This window comes from Poecilia reticulata, linkage group LG2 (assembly GCF_000633615.1).
Source record: "Poecilia reticulata strain Guanapo linkage group LG2, Guppy_female_1.0+MT, whole genome shotgun sequence".
In the NCBI taxonomy this organism is placed as follows: domain Eukaryota; kingdom Metazoa; phylum Chordata; class Actinopteri; order Cyprinodontiformes; family Poeciliidae; genus Poecilia; species Poecilia reticulata.
The window spans coordinates 12833596-12858418 of NC_024332.1; the positions used below are offsets into that span (position 1 = coordinate 12833596).

Genomic DNA, 24823 nt, shown 5'->3' on the forward strand with positions numbered 1-24823 from the left:
AAGACAAAGCTCCTCCTCGGAGCTGCAGCCTCCTCCACTCGGCTCCAATGACTTCCTGAAGGCGGAGTTTCAGAAAGAGCAGGAGTTTCTTAAAGTGACAGCAGCCCAATTTCAAGGCGTTCAATTAGGAAGTAAAATTTCTATTAAGCCATATTAGATATAGAGCTGTTTTTTGTTTTTGTTAAGAATTTGATTGTGCTATAAAACGGCACCACATGCCTGGAAAACACACAATACTGATCCTTGAATGAATATATTTAAACCTAAAAGCAGATATGTAGGAAATGATCTACATCTCATTTATGACTTCCATGGCATGGAAATCATAAAATTACTTCCATGCCATGTAGTTGAACATTTGCACCCAAGAAACTCTTTGTCCGTTTACAGTCCTGAAGGACAGCAGAGATCCACAACCACAGGAAACAGGTTAAAGTGCAACAGGCGCATCTCTGAGGTCAGGATGTGAATAACATCTCAGGAATAGTCCTCAGATCTGATCACATTTGTCCCCCTGATTCTGAATGGAACGACGGACATTTCATATAAACTGAGAATAAGGACGAGATCAAGAAAGAAAGAGAGATTTGACTTCTAAAAGTGAGGTCAGAGGTCTAATTTAAGTTTTTCCTTTACATTTTAAGGAAAATTTGCTCTCAAGGAAACACCTGTCACAGATTTCTCTGGAGTAGTAACAACAGTTTATTTTAAAAAAATGACTCAAGAGACTAAAAAAAAGAAATAAATATAAATTCATCTGAGCCAAGAGTTGGATTAGATCCAGTCTGCTGAGACACTTTCCATCTCTAAAGAGGTTTATTCACACAGGTGTGTGGCTAACAGGTGCTTCTTTTTAATCCGTTCAGGTTTGTTTTTGCTTTTTATGCARATCTGAGATAAATATGATCCTTTACTGGAGAACATTTCAACCTCTTCTTCCTCGTCTCCGGTCAGGAGGTCGGTCCCTCATTACCAGTCCATGGATCTACTCCGGTAGCAGGTCGTCTCCCAGATCTTCGTCTGCAAAGTCGTCGTCATCCGCCGGCTTCTTGGCCCCCGTCTTCGGTCTGTCCATCTGAGGCCCCAGCGGGTCCACGTACGACGCATCTGCACCCATGAGATTATGAATTTTCTGAACCTTGAAATTGCTTTAAAACGACATGCCACAGTTTCACACAGTGTTCTGTATAAAGGGAGCGACCGAAGCTTTGAGGAAAACAAAGTGGCTCATCGTATTTTCCTGAATTAGATGGAAGCTGTACAGATTCCTCACCCAGCTCTTTTGGGTTGCTGGCTTCGTAGGGCTCATTGGAACCAGGAAGTGACCTCATCTTGGCGCTCAGACGCTCCCCCTTAGAGCTGCTGCTGCTGCGGCCGCTGCGGCCGCTGTCTGTAGTGAACACACACACCCAGACACCCATCCTGAGTTATCAGCTTGATCCACTGTTAAAAAGGACTGAAAACCTAAAAATCCCCCTCCTCCAGTTCAGCAGCTCAGTTTTAACGGCTGCAGTCAGAAGAGCCCCCGCTCCCCAAAAGGAAATCTGCACCACCGAATGATCTGGATTTACTGCTGCTCTGTGACCCGGGCTGCAGCTGCTCAAAAACGTTTCCCTCTCAACTTTCCCACTGAATAAATTTAACATCTCACTTTGAGAGTTTTGAAGCAGCAACACCAATCTGACTTCCTCACTGTGTGGAAGAAAACGCAGTGCTGCCGTACTTTAAAAAGAGAAAAAAATTGGGGCTGAAACAATTCATCAGATTAATCGTGATGAATCGATTATTGAAATAATTAAGTAACTTAGTAATCGATTCATTGCTAGCTGGAGTATCCAGGCTCCAAAGAAAGCAAAAAAGATCAAAACATTTATATACATTTAAGATAAAACCTTTTGACGTGCTCAACCCAAATCTTATGCGGTGTTTAGTTTTAGCTTCAACCGGATAGAAATTCTGTAAAAACAAGAAGAAAAAACAAACATAGAAACTTCTGTTGAGCACTTTCTGCCATCCAATAATCAATTAATCCAAAACATGATCAAGTGATCAGTCCTCAATACTGAGTATTGACCTTTTCACACATTGATTGTAGGATTTTTTTTTTCTACAAGTAAAGTGTATGCTGAAGGAACGCTGTTATCGCATTTCAGGCAGTGAAAGGTTTACGCATATTTTAATGTATTTCTAATACTCCATGAAAAAAGACTAAAGTGGTTAATTGAAAAATCTGCACTATCCGATTAATCGGCAAAACAGTCGACGGAATAATTGATTACTAAAACAATCATTAATTACAGCCCAGAAAAAAAATAAATAAATAAACAACAGTTTTTATTTGCCGTGGCATAATTTAACACAATATAATCCAACATCTAATTAGAACAGATGTACTAAATGAAAGTAAAAAAATAAAAATTCTCAATTTAATAAAGAGTTGCTTTTATCAAACACTTTTCACATCACCAAGTCCTGTAGCATAATGTGTCACATGACTGGACCGTACGGACAGAGGAACCTTTGACCTTTTCCTCTCTACACAATCGCTCTCCATATTGTCCAGGGTCTTCTCTTCGATTTCCTGCAGACGTTACATTTCTACGGCAGAAGGTTGAATTCATGTCTGGAGAATCATTTGGGATTTGACCGGCCCACATGTTTTAGCAGTCTGCTTGACGGGATTCCCCACAGATTCATCCAGGAGTGTCTCAGGCTGTAAAACTCAATCCCATCGCACCACCACAAAACAATTCCAGTTAAAGTCCAACTAGACTCCACGTATTAGCAGCTACGTTCTTGGAGCCGTTCCCTGACCTGCGACAGTCAACACACTGAAACGTTGAATTCTCCGGATTGTTTTCCCACCAGAGAGAAACATGAAGTCATGGACTCCACATCCCAACACGTTATTTTTAACTTCATAAAGCTAAAAACAGTCATTTTATCAAGATGATAGCTGTATTTCTAAACTGAACAAACATACTCGGGTCAAATGTTGCCGTTTTTTTTTTTTGTCTTTAATCCAGTGTGAGATTATGTCAGTGCAATAAAAATGAATTTATTTTTAAACCAGGGAAGCTAACAGGGAACGCTTCAGTACGTCTGACTTTTGGGCTGAGAGGACAAACACGATCGGAGTCCAGAGGACAAACATCTGGCTGCCAGGTAGCCTTGGAAACCGCAGACGACGACGTCTGAGAGCTGAAAAACAGGAAAGAGGGCCGATATTCCTCTCTCACTCACAATCCCAAATATCTCACACGAGGCCTCCCAAACTAACAGGCAACTGAAACTTCTGCTGGAAAATGTTGGTTTTTTTCCTCCTTCCTCGTTCTTGAAGCGACTGGGAAGCGTTTCTTTTGCTCAGAATATTCAGCAGGGACACAACAAGATGAAAACGGTCTGGTTTTTCCCTTCTCACTCTCCTCTCTGAAATTACATAAGCAGACTTAAAAAGACAAGTCCAGCTTTCCCGCGTCGGTGCGCGTGATTTCCACAAATGAGAAAAATTACAAATAGCAGCGAATGTCTGTCAGAGATCACGACACGACGAGAAAAAACACTGGATGAGTTCAGTATTAAGGCTGAAATTCATCCTGAATGCTTAAAATAAAATCCAGACTTAATAGAAAAGGTTTTACATTTTTCATAAATTTGCGTTTTCAGTACAAACACTCCGTTCAGGTTCAACTTCACGGCTTCCCGTCAGAAGATTTGCTTGCCAAGTTTTGACCAGAATCTTAAAATAAAGTTGGATCAAATGTTCTCCAAAGTCGCCCACGTCTGCTGTGTGAGTTTAAATTCATCACTCAGTACACACTGCAAATTTTTTTTTGTATATTTAACAATGATAAAAAGTCAAATTGTGACAAGAAAAAAATCCTATAAGACAATTTAAAGCTGTTGATTTGACGTTTGTACATTTGTACATTCATTTTATAGGCTATTTTGATGCTCATTTTAGGGAAAGACATTCGTTTTTTCCCCCCTCAAGTTAAAAGAAAAAAATGTTTTTTTACAGTGGAACATTGACTCTGGCATAATCACAATGTCTTCTGACTGCGAAACAAGTCAGAATCGATGGACTCCTGGTAACCACAGCTGCCGGCGTTTTACCGTAAAATTATCGTAAAAACAAAACACCAACAGGTGCTATGCAGAGGAATCACTCAGCTATCCGTACGTACCTGAGTCCAACAGAGGACTGAACTGTTTAGGCTCAGGTTGAGGCTCTGAACAGCAGAGAGGAAGCGGAGAAAACAAGCCAAGGAAAAGGGAAAAAAAAAGAGAAATAAGGGGCAATTAAGAGTTAAAGGGTGTGTTTTTTTTTAACTCTTGCTACTCTTACCTGCTTTGGCATTTTCTGGTGCGGTGTAAGAGAATAACGAAAAACATCAGATGTTTTATTTACATTAGTGAAATCAATAAAGTCTCAAAGAAAGAAAGAAACCCTGAACATTTAAGACCGAATAAGTGCAAGGATTTATGCACCAGATCCAGTTACATGCTCTGGCTCTACTACGCTATAAAAAGAGCAACAACAAAATTTCAGGGTTTCTTAATCTACTCTATCCAAACACAGACATGTAATGGACATCCTGGCAGCAGCACACACATCATCAGCTGACAGCCAGTTGTATATTTACATGAGAACACCAGAGGATCCTGACGGAGCAGGACTTTCTCATGGCTACAGGCACTTCTAGTTTGTCTGGACTGCATTTACAATAAAACCATGTGATGAAGCCAGGTTTCCAGTGTCTGAGTCAGTGCACATGTCTCTGTTTTTTTACGAAAGCGTGATGAGGGAGAGCTAGACATGGGGCCTCGATTAACGATACCCGTAACGTCTGGCCTCTTGGGAGAGGTGAGGACAGACGTGGAGATGATGGCTGCGACGGACAGCAACAACAGAGGTGACAGAAAAGAAAGCAGAAAATGTCAGAGGAAAAAAGTGGGAATATTTTGATGTCAGAGAAAAAGAATAAAGACAACATCTTTATTTTTTTATGCAGTTCATTAACACAAGTATGTAGAATTCTTCTCACAAGGTTGTCTATTATAATAATAATTTAAAAAACACTTTGGTTTTTGAAATTTAGCACCATCTAGTGGTGAAGTTCAAGACTGCAATCAAATGAACAAAGAAGTGAGGAGCTACCATGATACAAAAAAAGAGATAAAATGCTTTAATGTTTCCGTTATGGATCCTGCAGGTGAGGAGGAAGATGATCGACACTGGAGCTATAAATAACTCAGTCTATTGTAACAAACAGACACGAACGTATTCAAACTTCCTGTCCTCTCATCCAAACAGACAGGATTTATTTGGATCTGTTTCTACTATATCTACCACAGCTACAATAAAATAAAAAAGTGAAAGACTGAAGAATGCTTGTTTGATCTCAACACAAGTCGGCTGTGGGATAAAAACAAGCAAAAACAAGAACACTACCAGTACAAAGCTGTTATTTTGTAATTTGTCGTGTTCTTTTTCTTTAAAACCACATCACACTGAGATGTGAAAATCTACTCCTGCCATTTGGTAGTTTTGTCTAAACATTGGGTCAAATACTGAATCACTGATTAGAAAAGAGACTAGAAGGCGGCCATTTTGAAAAAAGCCATGAGCTGATCAGACTTCACTAAATCTCTTCCGCAAAATAAAATCTGAAAGAGTAAAGATGGAGAAATGATGCTGCACTTGAAGACTGTTCACCAGGTGAGCATTAGCATTTTACCTGCTAATGAGTTAGCATAAGGTGGAGCTAGCTACCAAACAATGTGTCATTATGTCAAAATACACAGGCAAGGTCTTATAAAGTTTTGTGTACTGAATAGTGATCTTGCTGTTGGGGGTCGTTTGTTTCTTCAATATAAGTTTAGTTACACAAAAAGATTTTTTTTGTCTCTTAATGCAGAACAAAAACAAAATCACAAATTTGATCGCAAATTTAGATTTTGTTTAATTTTCCAAATTATGACTTACTCTTTCAATGCCGCTCTTCGGTCAGCTTCACATCAAACCTTTGTCTCTTTAACTCATTTGTTGGATTGAAAACTCAACCCAGTACACTGATCCAAACCCAAAATCCAAACCCAGAACCAGATCTGCCCGTACTTGAACCAGGACTGGGTTAGCAAAAAGAACTCAGTTGGGACTGTTTTGAATCCAAATAGAATCATCATTATTAAACAAAAGGGTTAGTAAATAAAACAACATATACTCCAAAATCCAAATCTTCATATAAATAAAACAATTTGTCAAAGCCTTTTAATTGAGCCTTCATCTAGAAATAAGCCACACTCCAGATAAAAGTCTAAATTAGTAAATAAGGTTATTTTTAGGTCGCTGTACAGACGTTCAGATGGAAATAATGGACATTTTAAATGTTTTCAATGCAGGGGCAGCAAGAAGGACGAGTGACGGCGACTTACACTCACCAGCACTCCCTGTGCTGCCCTCCCTGCGACCTCTGGCGCTGTTCTCTCGGCCCGACTTCACCCTCTGCCAGGAGAACGAGTGGAGAAGAGAACGAGGGAGATTTCAGGGAAAACACTAGCAGATCTAAACAATTCAAACGGCTCCTGAAAGTTACTGTGGACATTAAATATTTGAAACCAGGCGCATTTCCAAGTCAGATGTTTGCCTGACATTCACAGGTTCTGTTGAATGAAATGGGTTTCCAGAGTTTTCACCGCTACTGAATCTTCTCATCAATCAATCAATCAATCAATCAATCAATCAATCAATCAATCAATCAATCAATCAATCAATCAATCAATCAATCAATCAATCAATCAATCAATCAAGTTTTATATTTATAGCCCGTTTAAGCAACAAGCAGTTCAAAGTGCAGCACTTCAGAAAAATATAAAAAGGTGTCATCATGATCCAGATACATTTTGATACATTTTGTCGAGTGCAGTACGCCACCCTGACGGTTATTCCTCAATGTTAATAAAAACAGATGTTCTGTGAGTATAAACAAACACTACTGGTTATTATTCTTTATTCTTTTGGCAAAGTAGCGCAGGCTATCAGGTGTTTTCCTCCGCCATGCCATGCAGTGATTTGTGAGATTAAGAAGCCAAACTTTCCAGCTCCGTTTGTCACTCTCAGTCTGTTTTCTCCAGTCCGGCAGAATCCCAGATTTAGGACCAGCTGGTCGCGGTTTGATAAATTCATCCTCCTGAAGCACGCCTGGCTCTGCTCACGGTCTCTGTAGCAGCATAACGGTTAGCACAGCGATGGAACGTCGGATCGTATTCCCTCTCGGTATTTGATTAAGAGCTGAATGGAGAGAAGGTCGTAAATATCGCATCTATGAAGACAGACGTGAGCGTTCTCCTGGATCCCGGAGCTGGACGGTGATTCCCAGGACGTTTCCAAGCAGCTGAGTAATGTCTCTGTTGCTGTTCTGTGAAGGCTTCATGGTTTTGTTTTCTTTTTTCTTAGAGAACATTAATTAATGAACAAATAGTATCGTGAAGACCAGCCAAACACAGCAGGATAGGAAAAAAATAGTCAAGAAGTTCAATGTGGCGTCGGGTTTGAAACCAATCAGAACCTAAAAGAAGGAATCGTAGTTTTGGGGGTTGCAACACGACGAAATGTGACAAAGTTCAAACGATGTTAATAATAACAACGCTCGTGTCTCAGGTGGCACTGATCAAACGTTACATAAACTGAGCCGTCCACTCGGTTACTGACAGCCAGGGATTAGACAGCTGTGAAGCATCTGCTCCTCTGTCGACACAATCGGATCAACAGCGAAGAGGATCATCTGGTTTGCACTTGGTTCTGAAGCTGCAGATACCAACATCCCGTTTTGGAGCAATAAGAACACGGAGCATGTTTTCAATCATCACGCTGAGAGGGTTTGAAAAGACACCGTGACGTGACGATGATGTGATTAATGAGACGGCAAGATGTGGGATGCATCAACACAGGCAAGCCTTTACTCTCAGGCTACGGTGCTAACAAGGTCAAAACTCCAACACAGCGTGATATATGTGGTATAAGTTGGTTTAGTCTTCCCTACAACCAGATCTCTGGTTAAATCCTACTAAGAATCAATAAAAAAACACATATCTACCCAAACTCTTTACTCACTGAGTTACCACGCCTTGGAAAAGCACTTAACCCTTTGAATTTAGTCGCACTCAAACCACAATTGTCAATGTTTTTTTATTGAATTTTACTATTGCACAACTATAAAGTGAAAGGAAAATTCTGCACGCATTTCTAACTTTTTTTACAACAATAAAATCTGAACAGTGTGGTGCATGCTTTGCCCCTCTGAGTCAGTGCTTTGTGAAACCACTTTTCACTGTTATTGCAGCTGCAAGTCTTTTAGTGTGCGTCTTTACAAGCTTAACACAACAGTTCAAAGTTCAGCCAGGATAGATGGAGAACATCTGCAAACATCAGTTTTAGTTACAGAATCTTAAATTAATTTAGACTCTGGGTGTTTCCAACACATGAACATGCGTTGATCAAATAGTTTTTTAGGACTGTGGTATTTGGCACCAACTTCTCATCAGCATGGACAAGATTTAGACTCTCTGCTGAAAAACAAAACACCCCCACAGCATGATGCTGCCACCATGGTGACTAATGTTTTCCTCATAGATCTCTATGTGGGCTTTAATTGTGCCAGACTCATTCTGTTTTCAGATGACGGACTGAACAAGAGCTCTGTGAGGTGTCATTACTGATATAAATTTGTTATAAAAGTATTACTGATTGCACTTTAAAAATCAGGTAACTTTAGGCTATTAAAGCTAAAGTTTAATCAGTAATGATTTATTGGTTAATGTCAAGTTGTCATAACAAAGACATTTTGAATAATGTCAATTTTGTATTAAAAGTGTCATAATTTACCGAATGACGCTTTATGACAMCAGTCATAAATATTCATGAAGGCTTATTCATGTTCATGACATGCGTTATGTCATGTTTATAACAGTGGCATGTCAGTCTTATTCACCCCCCTCCTAATAAAGTGTCACCTAATAGGGATAAAAAAATGTAGAAGTACAAATGTAGAAAACTGTGGTTCATCTTAGCAGAACGCATCGGTTTTCACAGCTATTTGAAGGTTTGCGGGTTCGCGTCTAACACACACACGCACACACAGTCGTATTTTCATCACTTATGGGGACTTCACATTGACTTCCATTAATTTCTACAGCTTAACCCTTACCATAACCCTAACCATCACATACCTAAGCCTTACCTTAACCTTTACCCTAAACCTAACCACTAACAAAATACAATAAGTTCCCTCATGGGGACCAAGAAAATGTCCCCACAAGAAGCTATGGTCCCCATAACCTCACACTGTAGACAGAAATAGGTTCCCATAAGGATATAAAAACCTGATACACACACACACGCACACACACACACACACACACACACACACACACACACACACACACACACACACAAACACACACACACACACACACACACACCTGCTCTCTGATCTCCTTCNACACACACACACACACACACACACACCTGCTCTCTGATCTCCTTCATCTTCTCCGCCTTCTTCAGCTTGGTGGCGTATTCTTGGACCTCCTTCAGCCCCATGTCTGTCGACAGCCTCACCAGGAAGCGCAGGCCTGAATACGAGCACAGAAGTTATTTTCACTTTCTTCACAATGTTGAAGACTTTGCTCGTACTACTGAAGATTATGACACAAAACAAAACAGCAGCGTACACTCCACGTTTTCTGGAAACCTTCGATGGATCTCTTTGTAGGTTTCCAGAGCTTTCTGGTAGTTTCCTAGATAAAGGGTGTGAAAAAGACAAATCTGTTAGTAAACATTTGGTTGATAACTTTCCAAACTGACTTTGTTGGATTATTAGTTTTATTCTCACCACTTCTTCTGTAACAGCTCGCCACTATTAGCTGCCACTTCACAAAGTTTGGCCTGTGGGACACAGCAGATGATGATCCATGGCTTTCATGTGAGCAAAATTTATTTCAAAATTAATATTATCATGTTATTTATTGTGTCGCTTTATTTTGAAGTATGTCTTATTTAGCTAAAATAGTAAGCGGTGAAATTGAAACAGTTGTGTCAGGTCTAGGGCTAGACTGTCTGGCTGAAAAATACACATACAATAAAAGTGTTTCATATCAGTCAATGTCAATAATCGTCAATATTGATAGTTATTTAGTTTTTCTGTTTTAAATATCTGAAATACTGCCAAAACGGTGACACAACTTTTCCTGCTTTATGCAGTTTTCACTCCACGCATTATTTTTCAGCAGCTTCGCGGCATGGTGGCGAAACATGACACAGCTGCTGCGCAAGTTACTCCACGGGTTGTTGCTAGGTAACCAAAGAGTGAGTGAGTTAGTTGATGTCACAAGGCTAGCTTATCTGGCGGTGAGAGGTTGAGCAGTTAAAGTTTTTCCTCTTCCTACATCCCCCAGGATGCCGTGCAGTGAATATTCTATCAGACGGGTTTTCTATCGATTTTGGTCGCGTGTCTATCGCAAGACGTAAATAGTTTTCTATACAGATCATCTTCCAAATATATGGACTCACTGTATGAGCGTTGCTCGTTCAAAGTACTGGATGGCCTTCTCACAGAACTGGGTCTCGATGTAGTAAGCCCCGAGCCACTCGATCACGTCGATGTTGGAGGGAAAGTACCTGAAAGACTGAGCAGCACCTCAACAGATTAACAGCAATTAACAACCTGAAAAGTCATGTTTGATCTTTCACCATGTTGAGAGAGAAGCAGCTCCTCTCTCACCTCACTGTAGTACTGGAAAGCCTGGGACTTGTCCCCCTCATCGTCGTGCAGCTTACCCAGTTTGGCCAGTACATGTGGATCTGTGGGAGTGACGCCGATGACCTGCATCAGCCACTCGATGGCCTGCTGAGGGTCTCCGAGCTGCTCGTAGCTGAAACCAACATGTCAAGGGCCGACGGACGCTTGCATGACATCACAGATGTAATTTTAAGTGTCCAAACCAGGTGCAGACACAGAAACTGTTTTGTGTACAACTATGAGGAAACACTTTCCCTCGTTGGACCTCACAGGTTTCATGGCGGATACAGGTGAGCCAGCTGGTACATCACCTCAGCGCTGTTCCTCAGAATTGAATGAAGCTTCAGGAAGCAGTCCAGGCCCTCCTCCAATCTGTTCATTCTTTTATAGGACAAACCTGCAGGAGGTAAATAGCAAAAATGGCTAAAAGTTATTTATTATATGATATCAATACCAGAGTAATTGAGTATACCAGATGTTCCGATTAATCAGTTTGACCGAAACAGGGCTGACTATAACAAACGCATTTTATACAATATTCTAAAACATAAAAAGATGAAAATTAACAAACAATTCGATTCCTTTTAGTTTAATAAAATTTTCTTTTTCTCTAGAGGCCTATATTTTGAAAGTATCCAGGAAGGAAGGGGCTTGAAAGGAGGCAGAAAACACATGCTGTAAAGGTATCTAGTTCAAGTCTCCTTCTTTAAATAAGAAAATAAATGTTTTATTGTTATATTTAACGACTTTTCAAACAAATAAAAAAATTGGTTTTGGCCAAAGTCGGAATCAGCAGGTCAGATTTTAAAAGAAAATCGGGGATCAGCCAGAAAACTGCAATCAGTGCACCCCTAAATAATACCATATTTACTGTGATTTTATGGCAGATGTTTTGACAGCGGTCAGCTTTTAAGAAATAGAAATGTCTTTACTAACAAACAGGTGGACAATCACATGGATCTATGGAACATTTTGTGTATGAAATTGTGAATATAGTTTGGAGAAACGAATATTTTTAAATACCCTTTTAATTTTCCTTACTTGTCCAAATTTGGTGGATAAAAAATTGATTTCATAATTTTTCAAGCATTTCCAGATTGTGTAGGAACCATGCAAAGGAACCTAATTTCCAACTTAACAATATTTCAGTAATAACAGACCAAATTAAATTGGTATTTAAGGTTTGCTTTGTACCCAGGTTATAGAGGGCCTCGGTGCAGGAGGAGTCGTTCCTCAGCGCCTCTTTGTAGAACTCAGCTGCCTTTTCGTAGTCCTTTTTGACAAACACCGTGTTGCCCTTGTTGATGAGCGCGGCGGGATTGTAGCGATCAGCGTTCATAGCGAGGTCAGCGTATCGGTCAGCCTGATCATAGTCCTTCTCCTGCAAAACATTAAAGAAAAAAGGTGAAAAACAAGAACTGAGACTCTTATTCATCACTTCTGCATCACCATTCTTGCTTTTCTACACTAACTGCATCTAGATCCATAATTTCATTTAACATTCCAGTATCCATGTTGTTTTTACAAAGCTAAGAGAGTCTTACCAGGAAATAGAGGAAAGAAAGGTTGGTGGCTGCAGCGCTTTTCACTCTGCTGTCCTTCTTCTCGAATGTTTTCAGAGTTTCCACCGCCTGTTCACATGTGAAAACTAAACGTTAGGAGAGCACAGCTTTGTGTGAGTCTCTTGTGTCCAGAAGAAAGTTATTTCTTCCTATGGCCTCCAGAGTCAAAAGTATTGAAAGTATCAAACTAACACCACACACACAATCATGTATTCAATTGAGATTTTACATGTTAAACCAACACACAGACAGTAAATTATGGTGAACTGTCAAAATAATTTAAGAATTTTCTTACAAATAGAAATAAAAATAATGGTGGCTGCATTACCGTCACTCTGATAAATAAAATCCAACCAATTACTTTCAATAATCAATAATTAAATGGAATCCATCCATCATTAATCATCCCATCTGATTGAGCTTGAATGCAGTTACCAAGAAGACGTGTTAGGAAATGTCATGTGTAGATGTGTGAAGATGGTTGCAGCAAATCCAAACCTCTTTAAGATCACTGCAAAATGTTGCCTCATAGTGGATGAATATATAAATGCATGCCACACTTTAAGTGATTGATAGGGGGAAAACATTATACACAATGATGTGTTGGTCTATCACATAAAAATATCACAATAGATAAAAAAAAAAGAGGTACGAGGTTGTAATGTGGCAAAACGAGGAACGGTAAACAATCTGACTACAGGCTGCCTCTCCTGGCTGATAGCAGAACTTACAAAAAGTTAAAATCACAACTATTTACACTTTTTAAATTAAATAACTTAGTACAAAAGTATTTCAGGTCTTAAAAACATGTAAATGTTAAAACATTATCACTTTAATGGAGACTTTCAAAGCATCCAAGTTCTTCGATTTTAAAAAAGAACTAAAAATCCAAAGACGTCTGAAAGGTTTGACCCGTTTCAAATGATTCCCTGTCCCAGTGGGTTGATATCACACTTTAACTACATTATATACATGTCAAAGCAGAACCTGAGAGTGCAAAAGGGAGCATTTTTTGACAAACTTCCAGCTGGGCTGCAGCTGCAGAGACGTTACAGGTTATGAAAGCAGCATGAAGGAGTCGCTTTCAGGCATCAGATAAAGTCTGGCAACACAAATGGCAAAACTGATGAAGTCACAGTAATGCAGCTGGACGCTGGTGCTGCTCAGTGTCCTCAAACGCATAATGCTACCCAAACAGCCGCTCCCCTGTCAAGGCTGGACTGTCAGGCTGCACCTCCATCTTACTTTTTAAATTAAGCAATAGTTTTCTTTCCATTCAAAGAGTATTGCCAACTTATAAAAAAAACCACTGCCTCTCCAACTCGTCCTGGCAGGGCCTTTTTTGGACACTCGTATGTAGAGTAAAAAAAACCAACAAAAAAGACACGATCTAGGTGTGATCATGGAAATGAAAAGCAAACATACCTCAACCTTAGCCAGAGAGATGGGAGGTAAATGGGACAGAAGTAGGAGAGAAGGAAGGACAATGAGAAGTGCAATGGTGTAAATGATGGCATGTTGTAACCATGACGACTCACATTCATACAGTGATTACATGATACAATAAACATTACTCTTTATATGAAACTCAAATCCTTCATATACACTAAAAAATAAGGCACATTCTTAACTTGATATTGCAAAGTTGTAATTTACTCTCACACCTGGTAAAAATGTCCTAAACAAAACAATTCATCTTTTATCGCAGTATCATATGCAAACACAGAAACATTTAGAAAAATCAAACCGGTTTGAGAAAAAAATATATATTGGAAAAGTTTCACGTTTAGGAAAATAGTTTTTACAGAAGCAACAAGACCCAATCCCTCTCTGTTCTGCTTATAAAATTGGGCCGCATTAGGATTTAACAGCAGGGATAATAATTATTCAATTATTTAACAATGAGAGCTTTTTTTTCTCCCACACTGAGTCAAATGAAAAAAAATTAAGACTTGGTTTTTTTTCCCCTAAAATTTTCAGTGCGAGTCTCTGCGATTGCAATAAAACACAGATTTTACTTAAGGACATTTTTACATATCTGAACCAGTATGTATACAGAGCTCTGCATGCATCCCACACAGGCATCAAAAATGACTTTTCCCAGTACAACTTCCCAGCTGAAGTGCACAAACTACAAAGACCAGAGGATTGAGAACTGAACCCTGGTGTTATCCTCAGGACACACTCACCTGATTGAAGTCCTTCTGCCTGAGGTAAGTGATGGCTTTGTTGATCTCCAGATCATTGGCCAACTCGACATACTGCGAGCACTTCACCATGTCAACACACCTTAGAAAACATCAAGACGCTATTTATGTTACAAGTGGAAACCTTTCTAGCTACAAAAACAGCCAAATGGATAGATATTAAAGCAAGCTTTGGGTTTAGTGACAAGTAAATTCAATGAAACTAAATTTCTAAATAATTTTGGTTTTTCTGGGGACTAAATTTCTTGACCGTAGGATGATAAATGAACTACAGCAACAAACCAGTCAAAGCCACTAGCAAAGGAAGTCTCAATAGCCGGAGCAATGAGTTTGGCTGCAGTCATGATGTACTTCTCAGCCAGGACTTTCCTACAAGCAGAAACAAAAACAAAAGTACAGACAACTTAAAGGACTTAAAGAACGAACTGCTGGTGCTGAGGATGAGTGGTGTGCTCAGTTCCTCTTACAGATCCCTCTCCATCTGGTGAAGCTTGTCGTTTTTAATGGCCTCAATGACCATGTTTGAACTGGGGTCATCCTGGAAGAGGTCAAACACACAACATGAAGTCAAACGAAAGCGATTAACGCTTTAATAACAGAAAAAATATATATATCTACTAAAATCTCAATCTCAATTGGAAATAACAGCGAATGTGTAAATATAAGGCTTGAGTTCAGTCATTAATCACACTTGGAAGCTGACATTCATAGACTTTCTCTATTCAAGCTGAGTGAGGTGAAGCTAACTTACAAAGAACAAAGTAGGAGAAAGTTTCAGTCTCCAGATATTCGAAGCAGTTTGAGGCATTTTCCAAAAAAAACTAAACTAGTTACAGCAAAAGGTGGTTCTACTCAGAGGGGCTTTATTTTTATTTCTAAAAGAAGCTTTAAACCAGTGGTCCCCAAACTACGGCCCGCGGGCCGAATCCGGCCCGCCTCCACATTTGGTCCGCCCCCCTGTACAATACCAGAGAGCATTTAGATTTTCTTTCATATACCGTATTTTCCAGACTATACGCCGCTACTTTTTTCCTAAGCTTTAAACCTTGCGGCTTATAGCCCAGTGTGGCTTATATGTGAATTTTTCTTCAACCACCAGGGGGCTCTTTAGCAGGAAGTGAATCATTGGAAGTCAAAATTGGAAATCAAAGAAGAAAGCTCCCATTAAAACGGAATTAGGTTTTAATAGGGAATTAAAATTTGAGAATGTTGTTGATCAGTTAAATAGCATTGAGGGGAAAAAGAAGATTTTTCGTTTTTTAAATAATACTGGGATCATTATGAGAATTTGATGTATAGATATTAGGATCCAATTGATGGCAGTAGTGCAACAACAATGGATGCAAGCTGCCATTGAAATCTAAAGAAGAAGAAGAAGAAGAAAAAAAAAAGAAGAAGATAGCGCCCATTTTCATTTAGCACATGCTAGTAGCAGACACAAAGGAAACTACCGTAATCAGTTCAGTTAAATCTAAGCTTGGCAACTTTTTCTTTTTCAACCGTAATAAATGTGATATTCGATTGACCTGTTATGACTCCAATTTTGGGTGTCTGCCCCTCTCTGTTGCTGCTACATCGTTGTGGAAAACCTGGACGGCAGAGATATCTGCGGCTTATAGTCTGGAAAATACGGTATTTATTTCATAAATAGTGTTATTTCCTGTATTTTTTCTGTGAAGAACCCAGAGAGGGTTATTTGATTGTGCTTTCTGGAAAACAATACATTTTTACATTTAGGCACTCCTGCAATCGTCACACTTTTTCTGTTACAAACTGACTCCGGCCCTCCACCAGATAAGGGAAAAGTTATGTGGCCCTCACAGGAAAAAGTTTGGGGACCCCTGCTTTAAACCATATATAATTTTCCTTCCACACTGTCCAAAAATCCCAATAAAATAGAATAAAATGTAGGGTTTTCCCCAGTGTCACACACTGCCCACCGCGTTTTAGCAGGTTTGAACACATTTCTGTAAATTTGTGCTGTGCAATGAGCCACATTTTGTACTTTTACAAGCATTTCTGTAACTTACACTGGCTGGGATGTACTTGTCTTCGTCATCGATGCCCAGCGGGACAGAGATGAGCTTCTGAAAGGCCTTCTTCATCCTCTCTCTGTCTCCGATGGCGTAGTAGCACAGGATAAGGTTGAAGCCGGTCTTGATGTTGGGACTCTCGGCCATGATGTGCTCGAAGGACGTTATGGCGTCCGAGTATTGGCCCAGGCGGACAAACACCACTCCGATATTCTGCATGATCTTGATCCTCAGCTCCTTGTGAGTGTTGGAGATCTGATCCAGCGCCATGCGGTAGAACTTGATCGCTTTAGGGTAGTTCTTCTGTTTGAAGTAGATGTTGGCCATGTTGACTTTGAGGCGACCTAGAAGAAGGGCAAATTCAGATTGATTTATTTTTTTTCCCATTTGAATTATCTAAGTATTTGGATGAGTCCATAATTGCATGTAATCCTAGAGTTTCAGAGTCTTGGGAACATAATCAGGCCCACAGCATCATAGAACCTCCATCGTACTTAGCAGTGGGAGTGTTGTGACACAGAAATGCTCAATATTCATTTATTTTTTAAAGAACTAGTTCCACAAAGTGAAAAACTTGTATTTTTTCACTTATAGCAAGACATTTTCCCCATGTTATGAGTGAAACAATCTGCCAGTGGAACAAGAACTTTTTCATCAATATTAAGGAATTATTGACTTAAATCAGTCTCCTGTGTCTTGTTGATAACTTTGTTTTATTTCAAATGTTAAGACATCTAGCACTAGAAATCAGACCAAAAATACAAAAATACTAATAAGATTTTAGTGTTTTTGCAGTGTAGTAAAGAGAAAGAGTGGGAAAGAGTGGACGATGGAGCATTTGGAGTAATAAGTCAGTTCAAGACAACTGCTGTGGAAAAATGTAGTCATGGAGAAAGGAAAGAGTTGGCTTAAAACCCGACAGCCCAATTTCAGATAGCAGCAGCATCAAGCACTACAAATAAAAAATTAAGACTGTTTTTTTTTTTTTAAATCTTTTTGATTTAAAGTGTTTGAAGAGCATCACTTTAGAGTGGAGCTGCCATGTTGGAGAACACGTCTGCCGATCCGCTTACCTGCGTTAGTGAACATCTTGTTTTTCACGATGACGTGGTAGCTGTTCAGAGCCTCTGGGTACATTTCATTGTTCGCATACTGGTTGGCAAGGTTGAGCAAAACCTGGTAATAACAGAATCAACACATCCTTAGGAGGGGAGTAAACCCATTTCATTAGCCTATAAATCACAACACTGTTTAAGAGGGGAAAAAAACTTAAGATTACAGCTTTTCTCTGCTCATACTGGCTGTGTAGCTGAGTCGAAATGCTTTCTGCCATGGTAGTCATATTTGATCCCTGTTTTATTACCTCTCCCTACAATGTGACAAGAAATCAGTACAGTCAAATATAGAAGCATCAGCAATCAAAAGACTAATACCTGCAAGCACGTAGCTTCAACATTAGCAACACAGAATCAAATAATCTGGCATTGTTTTCTGACAAAAAAAAAGGAAAGAAGCTTAAACACATCACATGAGGGATTCTGTAAGTAAGGACTGTCAAACAGACTAATGTGGAACGATATCAAAACCGCGGACGAGTGCAGCCTTTACTCACAGAGTAGGTGAGGTCTAAGTTGATGTGCTCTGTGTTGCCAGACGCTTCCCTCTGTCTAATCAGCGCTCGCTCTTTCCTCCCTGCCTCTTTGGCTTTTTCAAGAGCCTGCAGAAACACAATCCAGACGTACACATGTACACTGGTCAGCAGAAAAGGGAGCTGTGTGTCTGAAGTTAGCAGAAGGAAAAGGAAATAAAACTAGCCAAGTAATCAGAGAGCATCTGCCAACAAGGAGAAGTTACTTTGGAGAAAGTCAAATAGCAAACAGGTATTTTCAACCTCAATAAGAAGTGTATTTTAATCTGAAAATGTTTACCAATTTTATGGTTAAAACTGTTGGTGATTTTCAGAAACAGTTTATTTGTCTATTGTTTTATACATGAATTGTTAGAGTTATAAACTATGATTATTTTAGTTTGTTCCTTCAGTCAATTTGTATTGAAGCAGATTTTAGAGACTGGTTTGTTAATTGGAAACTGTATTGTCATAATTATCAAAATCTTCTAACACAGAAATAAAAATGACACAGGGTGATTTTTTTTTATCATCCAGCTCAAACTGACCGACACATTTGATGTGTATCAATGATTTTGATGGAGGCACTCATACAGTCACCTCTGCAGATGATTGCATGATGTTTTCATTACTTTTTATTTTTGTGTTTTTATGATGTAAAGCACTGCCTCGTTGCTGAAATGTGCGATACAAATAAACTTGATTTACTGATTCAAAGGGCACCAGAAATGGAAATTAGCCACATTCTGGAGAGTTTTGTTACAACTGACCCAAAATATGATATCAATTTTAAAACTTCAGTCCACCGGCTGACCCAGCCGATGTGGACTGTTGTGGGTCTTTCCAGTGTCTCATTTCATCTTTCGCTCTGTGTCGTTAAATGAGCTTTTGTTGAACACTATTAATGTTATGTTGAGAATCAAATCTGGGGTCTGACCAGCTGCAAGGCTCCTATGCTCTGTGCCATGCAGCTCTCCTCTATCAGGTCATTCACTTTCTTCTCCAGTATCTTGATCTTCTCTTCTGCCCTGCAAAAACCACAAGACAGAAAAACACTAGGTGGGCGAAACGGACTTAAAGTTTTTTCGTGGTGTTTTCGTGGTATTATTTTGATAACGATAAAAGTGACAATAAAAAGGATGTATTACTTCTTTTTATATGAAGTGTGATTTGTATCACTAAACTGCTCAGAGTAACTGCATTTAATCATATTTTAAAATATAATGATGTGTAATGATGCCGTCATTTAACAAACAGGGGAGAAAATAGTAAAACTGTTTAAAAAAGTTTTGTGTTTTTTTTTAAACATTATTAATTTGAATTTATCATGACAGCAATACAACAAAATCATTCTCATGATAAGAAATTTATCGTGATAAATGATAAACGATATGATAAATGCTCACCCTTAATTAACAGAAACACAAGGATAAAAAAATAAGGATTTATCACAATGCGTATCATCATCACAGTATCTACCAAATACAGTATATCACATCTGCATGATTTTCCATGTTATGTTGTTCAGCGATAAAGTATTGTTGTAATCTTCCACATGTTTGTGAGATGTGGAGGGCGAAGTGATCTGTAACTGGGTTAACTGTGAAAACTATTCCACCCAGTGCGCAACTGTAAGCAGTGCTCACAGTTTCATAAAGTGAGGTAACTCACGTGTCTTCATTCTTTGCTTCAAGTGGAGGCGCAGGCCCCTTGGACTGTCCCAGGGGATCAAAGGTTGAGCCTGGAAATGCAAACGATGTTTAAGTTTTTGTACACATCTACAATCTGCTCATGAAAGTAAATGTCAAGGGCGACATGGTCTTCTAAGCTTTGTCCATTCAATAAGACTCTTATTAACGGTAAAACAAATATCAATGTATACATTGGGTCATAAATAACAACACAGCAGAAAGAAGAAAATCCCTTTTGTGTTTAAACTTACCGCGCATCAGTGAGGATGAGTAGCCTGCAGCTCTGACAGCAGTCATCGGTCGGGCAGAGCCATCCTGTCAAATGGAACAGAACAGAATCAGAAAACACACTTTTGTTTTTGCCCTCATTGGGCAAGAGATCAACTTAACCATCCAGGATTTCTTCTATCAACACAAAATGTCTCTTTCTTTCAAATATTGTTCATAAATCTGTCTAAATCTGGGTTAGTGACCTGAGACAAAGTTTTTTAGTTGTAAATGTGGATAAAATTAAAGTTTTATTTAGAATGGAAAAATATGGCCACACTTAGTTGAGCTATTTAAGGGATATTTGAAATCCACTGTACTGTAGGAATCATTTTTGGAGTTTTTTTTTTATGCAAGACCATATTTAAGCAACTAGGTATCACTTTTGTACTGGTAAATTTTGTGTATAAGCAAATAACTTTTGAGAGTAAGTTTAGCCTCAATATATGCAGCATGCCTTATTAAACCAGCTACTGAAGCTGATCAACAGTTACCAAATGAGCCCTGCAAATTTCTTATCACAAACAGACAAATGATATCCTGTGGAAAAGTAGGATAATAAATGACATAAAATCTTGTACAGCAGCACTGAGGGCAGAAAGCAAGCAACACTCTCCTCTCACCTGGACAGCCCCAGTCATCGGTCTGCCCATTGATGAAGCCATGGGGACTCGGGACTAAGTGAGACAACACACACATGAAGAAATGTTAGCGCCTAACATGCTGACAGCAGACAGATAAATGATTATCTAATTTAATTAAGAAGTTCTGTGTTTGCACAGTGGGACCAAGAACATGTATGGAACAGTAAATTTAGAGTAACCCTTTACTCTCAGCTCTTTTCATGCACAGATTACAAAAAAGAAAAGTAAAAAAAAAACATTTGCTGAGCATTACGTATTATTACTACATTATACTTACACCAAAAGATGAAACTAAAGGTCGACCTCCGATGGCGGTGCCTGGAAACTTCGCAGTCATCTAGATGGTTAAATACAACAATTTCTAAGATTACTAATGGATACACTATTAATTTAGATATTTGCATTGATACCCCAAACTATTTGAATACTAAGGAAAAGTTTGGAACGTTATATGAAAAATTGTAATAGGATGCTAAAATAACCCTTTATTGTCACTGCATCGTCTAAAACTAGTACTTACACTAGAAAAATAAAAACTTCAATTTAACATTTACTCAGTTATGAAAAAAAAAACCTCTTCCCCTCCCTGTTGCACAWTTCTTGGCGCCTTGCAGTTAACCTGTAAGTCCTCCGTATTGAACATCACTTAAAGACCAGAGTTATTCATACTCCTTGCAGGTTCAGATTAGTTTCATTCAACCAAGAAGTTTGTTTGAGAGGAAACAAGAACTGTATGTCTCAAAAGACAATAGAAAATGTAAAAGGTGTATTTTTTGGGGGGAAATTGTTTAGTTACATTTTCATTGTAATTGTCCATCAAAATTCTTACAATTCTTTCATTCTTACAATTGCTGAGGAGCTTTTGGGCACGTTTTCACTGGGATTTTCAATTATATATTTTCAGCGATGAGAGATTTACTATATTCTTCACTTATATTATTTCACACAAGACTGGAACTTACAGAGGGCTCTTTAACCCATTAAGTTTCCATTCCCATTTTTGTGAGATTATTTTACTGTAGAGAAACTACAGAAAAATAAAATAGGTAAAATAAGTAAGCTACATAATAATATAAGATAATAATACTTTATTGGTGCCCTAAGGAGGGGAATTTTTTTTTTGTCCCAGCATAGTACACAATAAAAATTAAAATAAATATTATTTAATATTAATGACTTAATTTAACTAAGTTAATTTCATTAACTGACCTATTTTCAGTTACAAATTAAACTTTATGATTCATTTCATGACTATTGTACATTTTGGCATAACTGCCCGAGCTGCAGTCTGTTCTCACCGGAGGTCTCCTTCCATGACTGGTCCTAACTGCCTGCTGGAAGCCCACATCGTTCTCCAATTCCTTAAAAAAGCCACAATATGTGTGATTATATATTATTATGTATCAGTTATCAATTAACAATGTTTAGGCCATGTAGTTTTACAGCTACATGTGTAGCACAATGTAGTAGCTTCATCACCGACGGCTGAAAATGTCAACGCAGCTTAGAGTTGGGGTTTTACTCACCTCGGAGTCAAATGTGGGGTTATAGTCGTTGTAACCCAAATAAAGGTCATCCTCCTCTACGGCTAGGTGGACATTTTCCATCTCTGTTTCGCAGGGAAACACCGAGGTGAACAGAAAACTAGCAGTTATCTGTGAACAGTAACAGCATAAAGATTTTTGTTGATGTTTTAGACTCCAGTCCCACAATTCAAAGCGGCATGGGCGGGGTCAAAGTCTCTTTTCGAGGTTTTGATTGGGTATTTAGACGTCAATCACCATGTTGACTTGATATGATTGGATAAAGATGAAGCAATTTACTGGTTGCTAGGATACGTTGGGAAGCTACGACCTCGCTCTGTTTTATTTAGCATTCAATTGTGTATTTATTTATATTAAACCATAAAACGATAATATAAAAAAAATATCAAGTTAGTTATTTGATATTGACGTTTTACCCAAAAATATTACATCTTTAAATATTGAATATTTTGCCGTAGTATGTTTGTCCAAATGGGCTACCGTACCGCTTAGGCAGCGTGACTCAAGAGGGGCGGTGCTAGATTTTATGTAGTAACACAGTTACTTCGGTTCTGTTTTTGCACCACCATAATATCAAATAATGAGCACCTCTGAGTTGAAAACCATCACTGTGATCGGCAGGTGAGCAAACAACAGAACAATAACAGCAGCTCTAAAGTTCTGGTTCAGTTTGGATGTTTTTCAGGTTGTGTGTCTGCATCTTCAGTTTATTGCTTTTTCACATAGTTTTAAATGCTTTCATGTATCTTTTGCATGCCACTTTTAAAAAAAAAATCTTTTGCGTCTCTTCTTTGCAGCTAGAGTTGTCCGAGTTGTTATTTCAAACACGATTGCAGCATTACTATAATCAATTTGCCGCCATGCTGACTATATGTCTGTATTCTGCGACCCCTTTAAGGACAGGCTTACATTTTAACCCATTTCTTGTACCCTGATCAGTATTTTTGTGCAGTCAGCTGAACTTGGTGGTCTTTTGAAGTGACCTTTCTCTTGACCTGCGACGTAACACAAAGTCATGTTTAGCTGACTTTGCTTATTAGTTGCACTAATAAGCAAGAGGAAGCTTACAAAAGTTCACAGTTTGCATAAGTATAGTAAATATGGAGCGCTAAGATAGCCTTTTGTAAAATAAATAATCACTTTTTGGTTCAGGTTCAGCATTTAGTCTTCTTCAGTTCATGTATCAATTTTGGTGACTCAGATGTGCCTGAAATAAAGTTCAGCTAGAAATTTTTTTGTTAACTTTTTTTTTTTTTTTTTTTTTTTTTTTTTTTTTTTTTTTACTGAGGCAGTACTTGTTTTTATATATATATTTTGAAGAATGGTCTAGGGCACTCAGATGAATTATTATACAGTTAGAGATTCTGAGAGGATCAGAAATTATCTTTAGCAGTTATTTAGTTAGATATAAGAAGGTTTTATGTTCAAGCAGTTAGTCTCAAGAATAACTCACTATGCTTCAACTTTGCTGATACGTCAATTTGAAGAAATGTAATCAAACGCAAGATTTTACAGCATGAAATTTAAATTGTTTCTTCCCTCACGCTTCTTCTCTTCCTCCACGTGTTTAGCGGTCTGATTGGCCGCTCCTGGGCCATGGTGTTCATCAGTGGAGGCTACCAGGTAAAGATCTACGACAACCAACCAGGGCAGGCTGCAAAGGCTATCACGGAGATCAGGTACTTACAAATGTGCATAGAATATGTTCCTCTTGTGAGGCTCTTTAAATCTTTACTGCTAAAAGCCAACATTACATACAACGTAATAAAAGAGAGTAAGAAGAGATCTTAAATACTAGCAGTTCCTATAATACAACATGTGAATTCTCTCTGGAGATTTCCTATATTTCACATTAGATTGTCTATTAAATAAACTATATTTTATATCCTTATCATTAGGCTGGAGAGCATTGAGAAATAGTTTACATTTTTTAACAATTCCTCCAGGAAGTTCAACAAAAATGCTGCCTAGAGAGTTCTCATTGTCTCCGAAGCCCGTCTGGTTGTGTTGGAGTTTTTTGACATTTCTTCGTGGGTTCAGGAAGCAGACGGAGGAGCTGGAAGAGACCCACATGCTGAGGGGAGATCTCAGCGCCGCGCAGCAGCTCGCTCTGCTCTCCTGCTATGAAGACTTGGCCCCGGCGCTGGAGGGAGCCTTTTTTGTCCAGGTAATTCAAACAGACAAGTCTGAGTCCATTTCCTCAAAACCGAGGAGGAAATGCTGCGCCAATTTCAAACTGAATGCAGTTGGACAGCGACGATTTCTATTGTTTCAAGAAATTAGTGCCATCTTAACTTTACTTAAATAAACTGAGAACATTGAGCCCCGTGCAAAACGTCCTGGCTCTTTAATTGCGTTGATTATACTGAAGGGGGCAGAATAGCACATTGTTTTCCTGCTCTTTATTCAATCAACTCAATATCCCTTTAAAATTTAAAATTACATA

General features: G+C 38.7%; 2 protein-coding genes across 17 annotated transcripts in view; one reads left to right on the top strand and one right to left on the bottom strand.

The window, feature by feature from the left end:
• Positions 1-737: 737 nt before the first annotated feature.
• On the bottom strand, positions 738-22559 carry ift88 (intraflagellar transport 88 homolog). 16 transcript variants are annotated; one of them, XM_017301837.1, is made up of 29 exons: positions 22360-22558; positions 22132-22194; positions 21111-21170; positions 20813-20866; positions 20174-20237; positions 19903-19972; positions 19169-19259; positions 18217-18321; positions 17884-17973; positions 17678-17780; positions 16602-16948; positions 15039-15109; positions 14854-14940; positions 14554-14653; positions 13790-13795; positions 12347-12433; positions 11997-12183; positions 11091-11199; positions 10785-10935; positions 10574-10689; positions 9897-9949; positions 9736-9801; positions 9530-9636; positions 6445-6508; positions 4842-4892; positions 4349-4363; positions 4188-4232; positions 1274-1390; positions 738-1107 (listed from the first exon to the last, which is right to left on the bottom strand). In XM_017301837.1, the coding sequence occupies exons 1-29, from the start codon at positions 22438-22440 to the stop codon at positions 986-988; spliced, it is 2682 nt and encodes an 893-aa protein (XP_017157326.1). In that variant the 5' UTR covers positions 22441-22558; the 3' UTR covers positions 738-985. The 16 variants fall into 16 exon arrangements, with proteins under 16 accessions (XP_017157326.1, XP_017157322.1, XP_017157333.1 ...); XM_017301833.1 differs by having other exon boundaries at positions 6439-6508; XM_017301844.1 differs by lacking the exon at positions 17884-17973 and having other exon boundaries at positions 6439-6508.
• A 156-nt stretch (positions 22560-22715) lies between these two features.
• cryl1 (crystallin, lambda 1) overlaps positions 22716-24823 on the top strand; it is a 20559-nt gene continuing 18451 nt past the window's right edge. Inside the window, exons 1-3 of the mRNA XM_008431793.2 lie at positions 22716-22998; positions 23949-24056; positions 24418-24544. Coding sequence (XP_008430015.1) covers positions 22958-22998; positions 23949-24056; positions 24418-24544 — 276 coding nt within the window. The 5' untranslated portion in view covers positions 22716-22957. The remainder of the gene's footprint in view (positions 22999-23948; positions 24057-24417; positions 24545-24823) is intronic.

What these genes read in the sequence shown, in the direction of transcription:
- ift88 (XM_017301833.1), bottom strand. Translation starts at nt 22,440, where the DNA reads ATGGAAAATGTCCACCTAGCCGTAGAGGAGGATGACCTTTATTTGGGT. An exon ending in CTTTAGTTTCATCTTTTGGT is followed by an intron (nt 20,867 to 21,110) that starts GTAAGTATAATG and finishes TGTCTCACTTAG; the next exon opens with TCCCGAGTCCCCATGGCTTC. An exon ending in CACCAGATGGAGAGGGATCT is followed by an intron (nt 14,941 to 15,038) that starts GTAAGAGGAACT and finishes TTCTGCTTGTAG; the next exon opens with GAAAGTCCTGGCTGAGAAGT.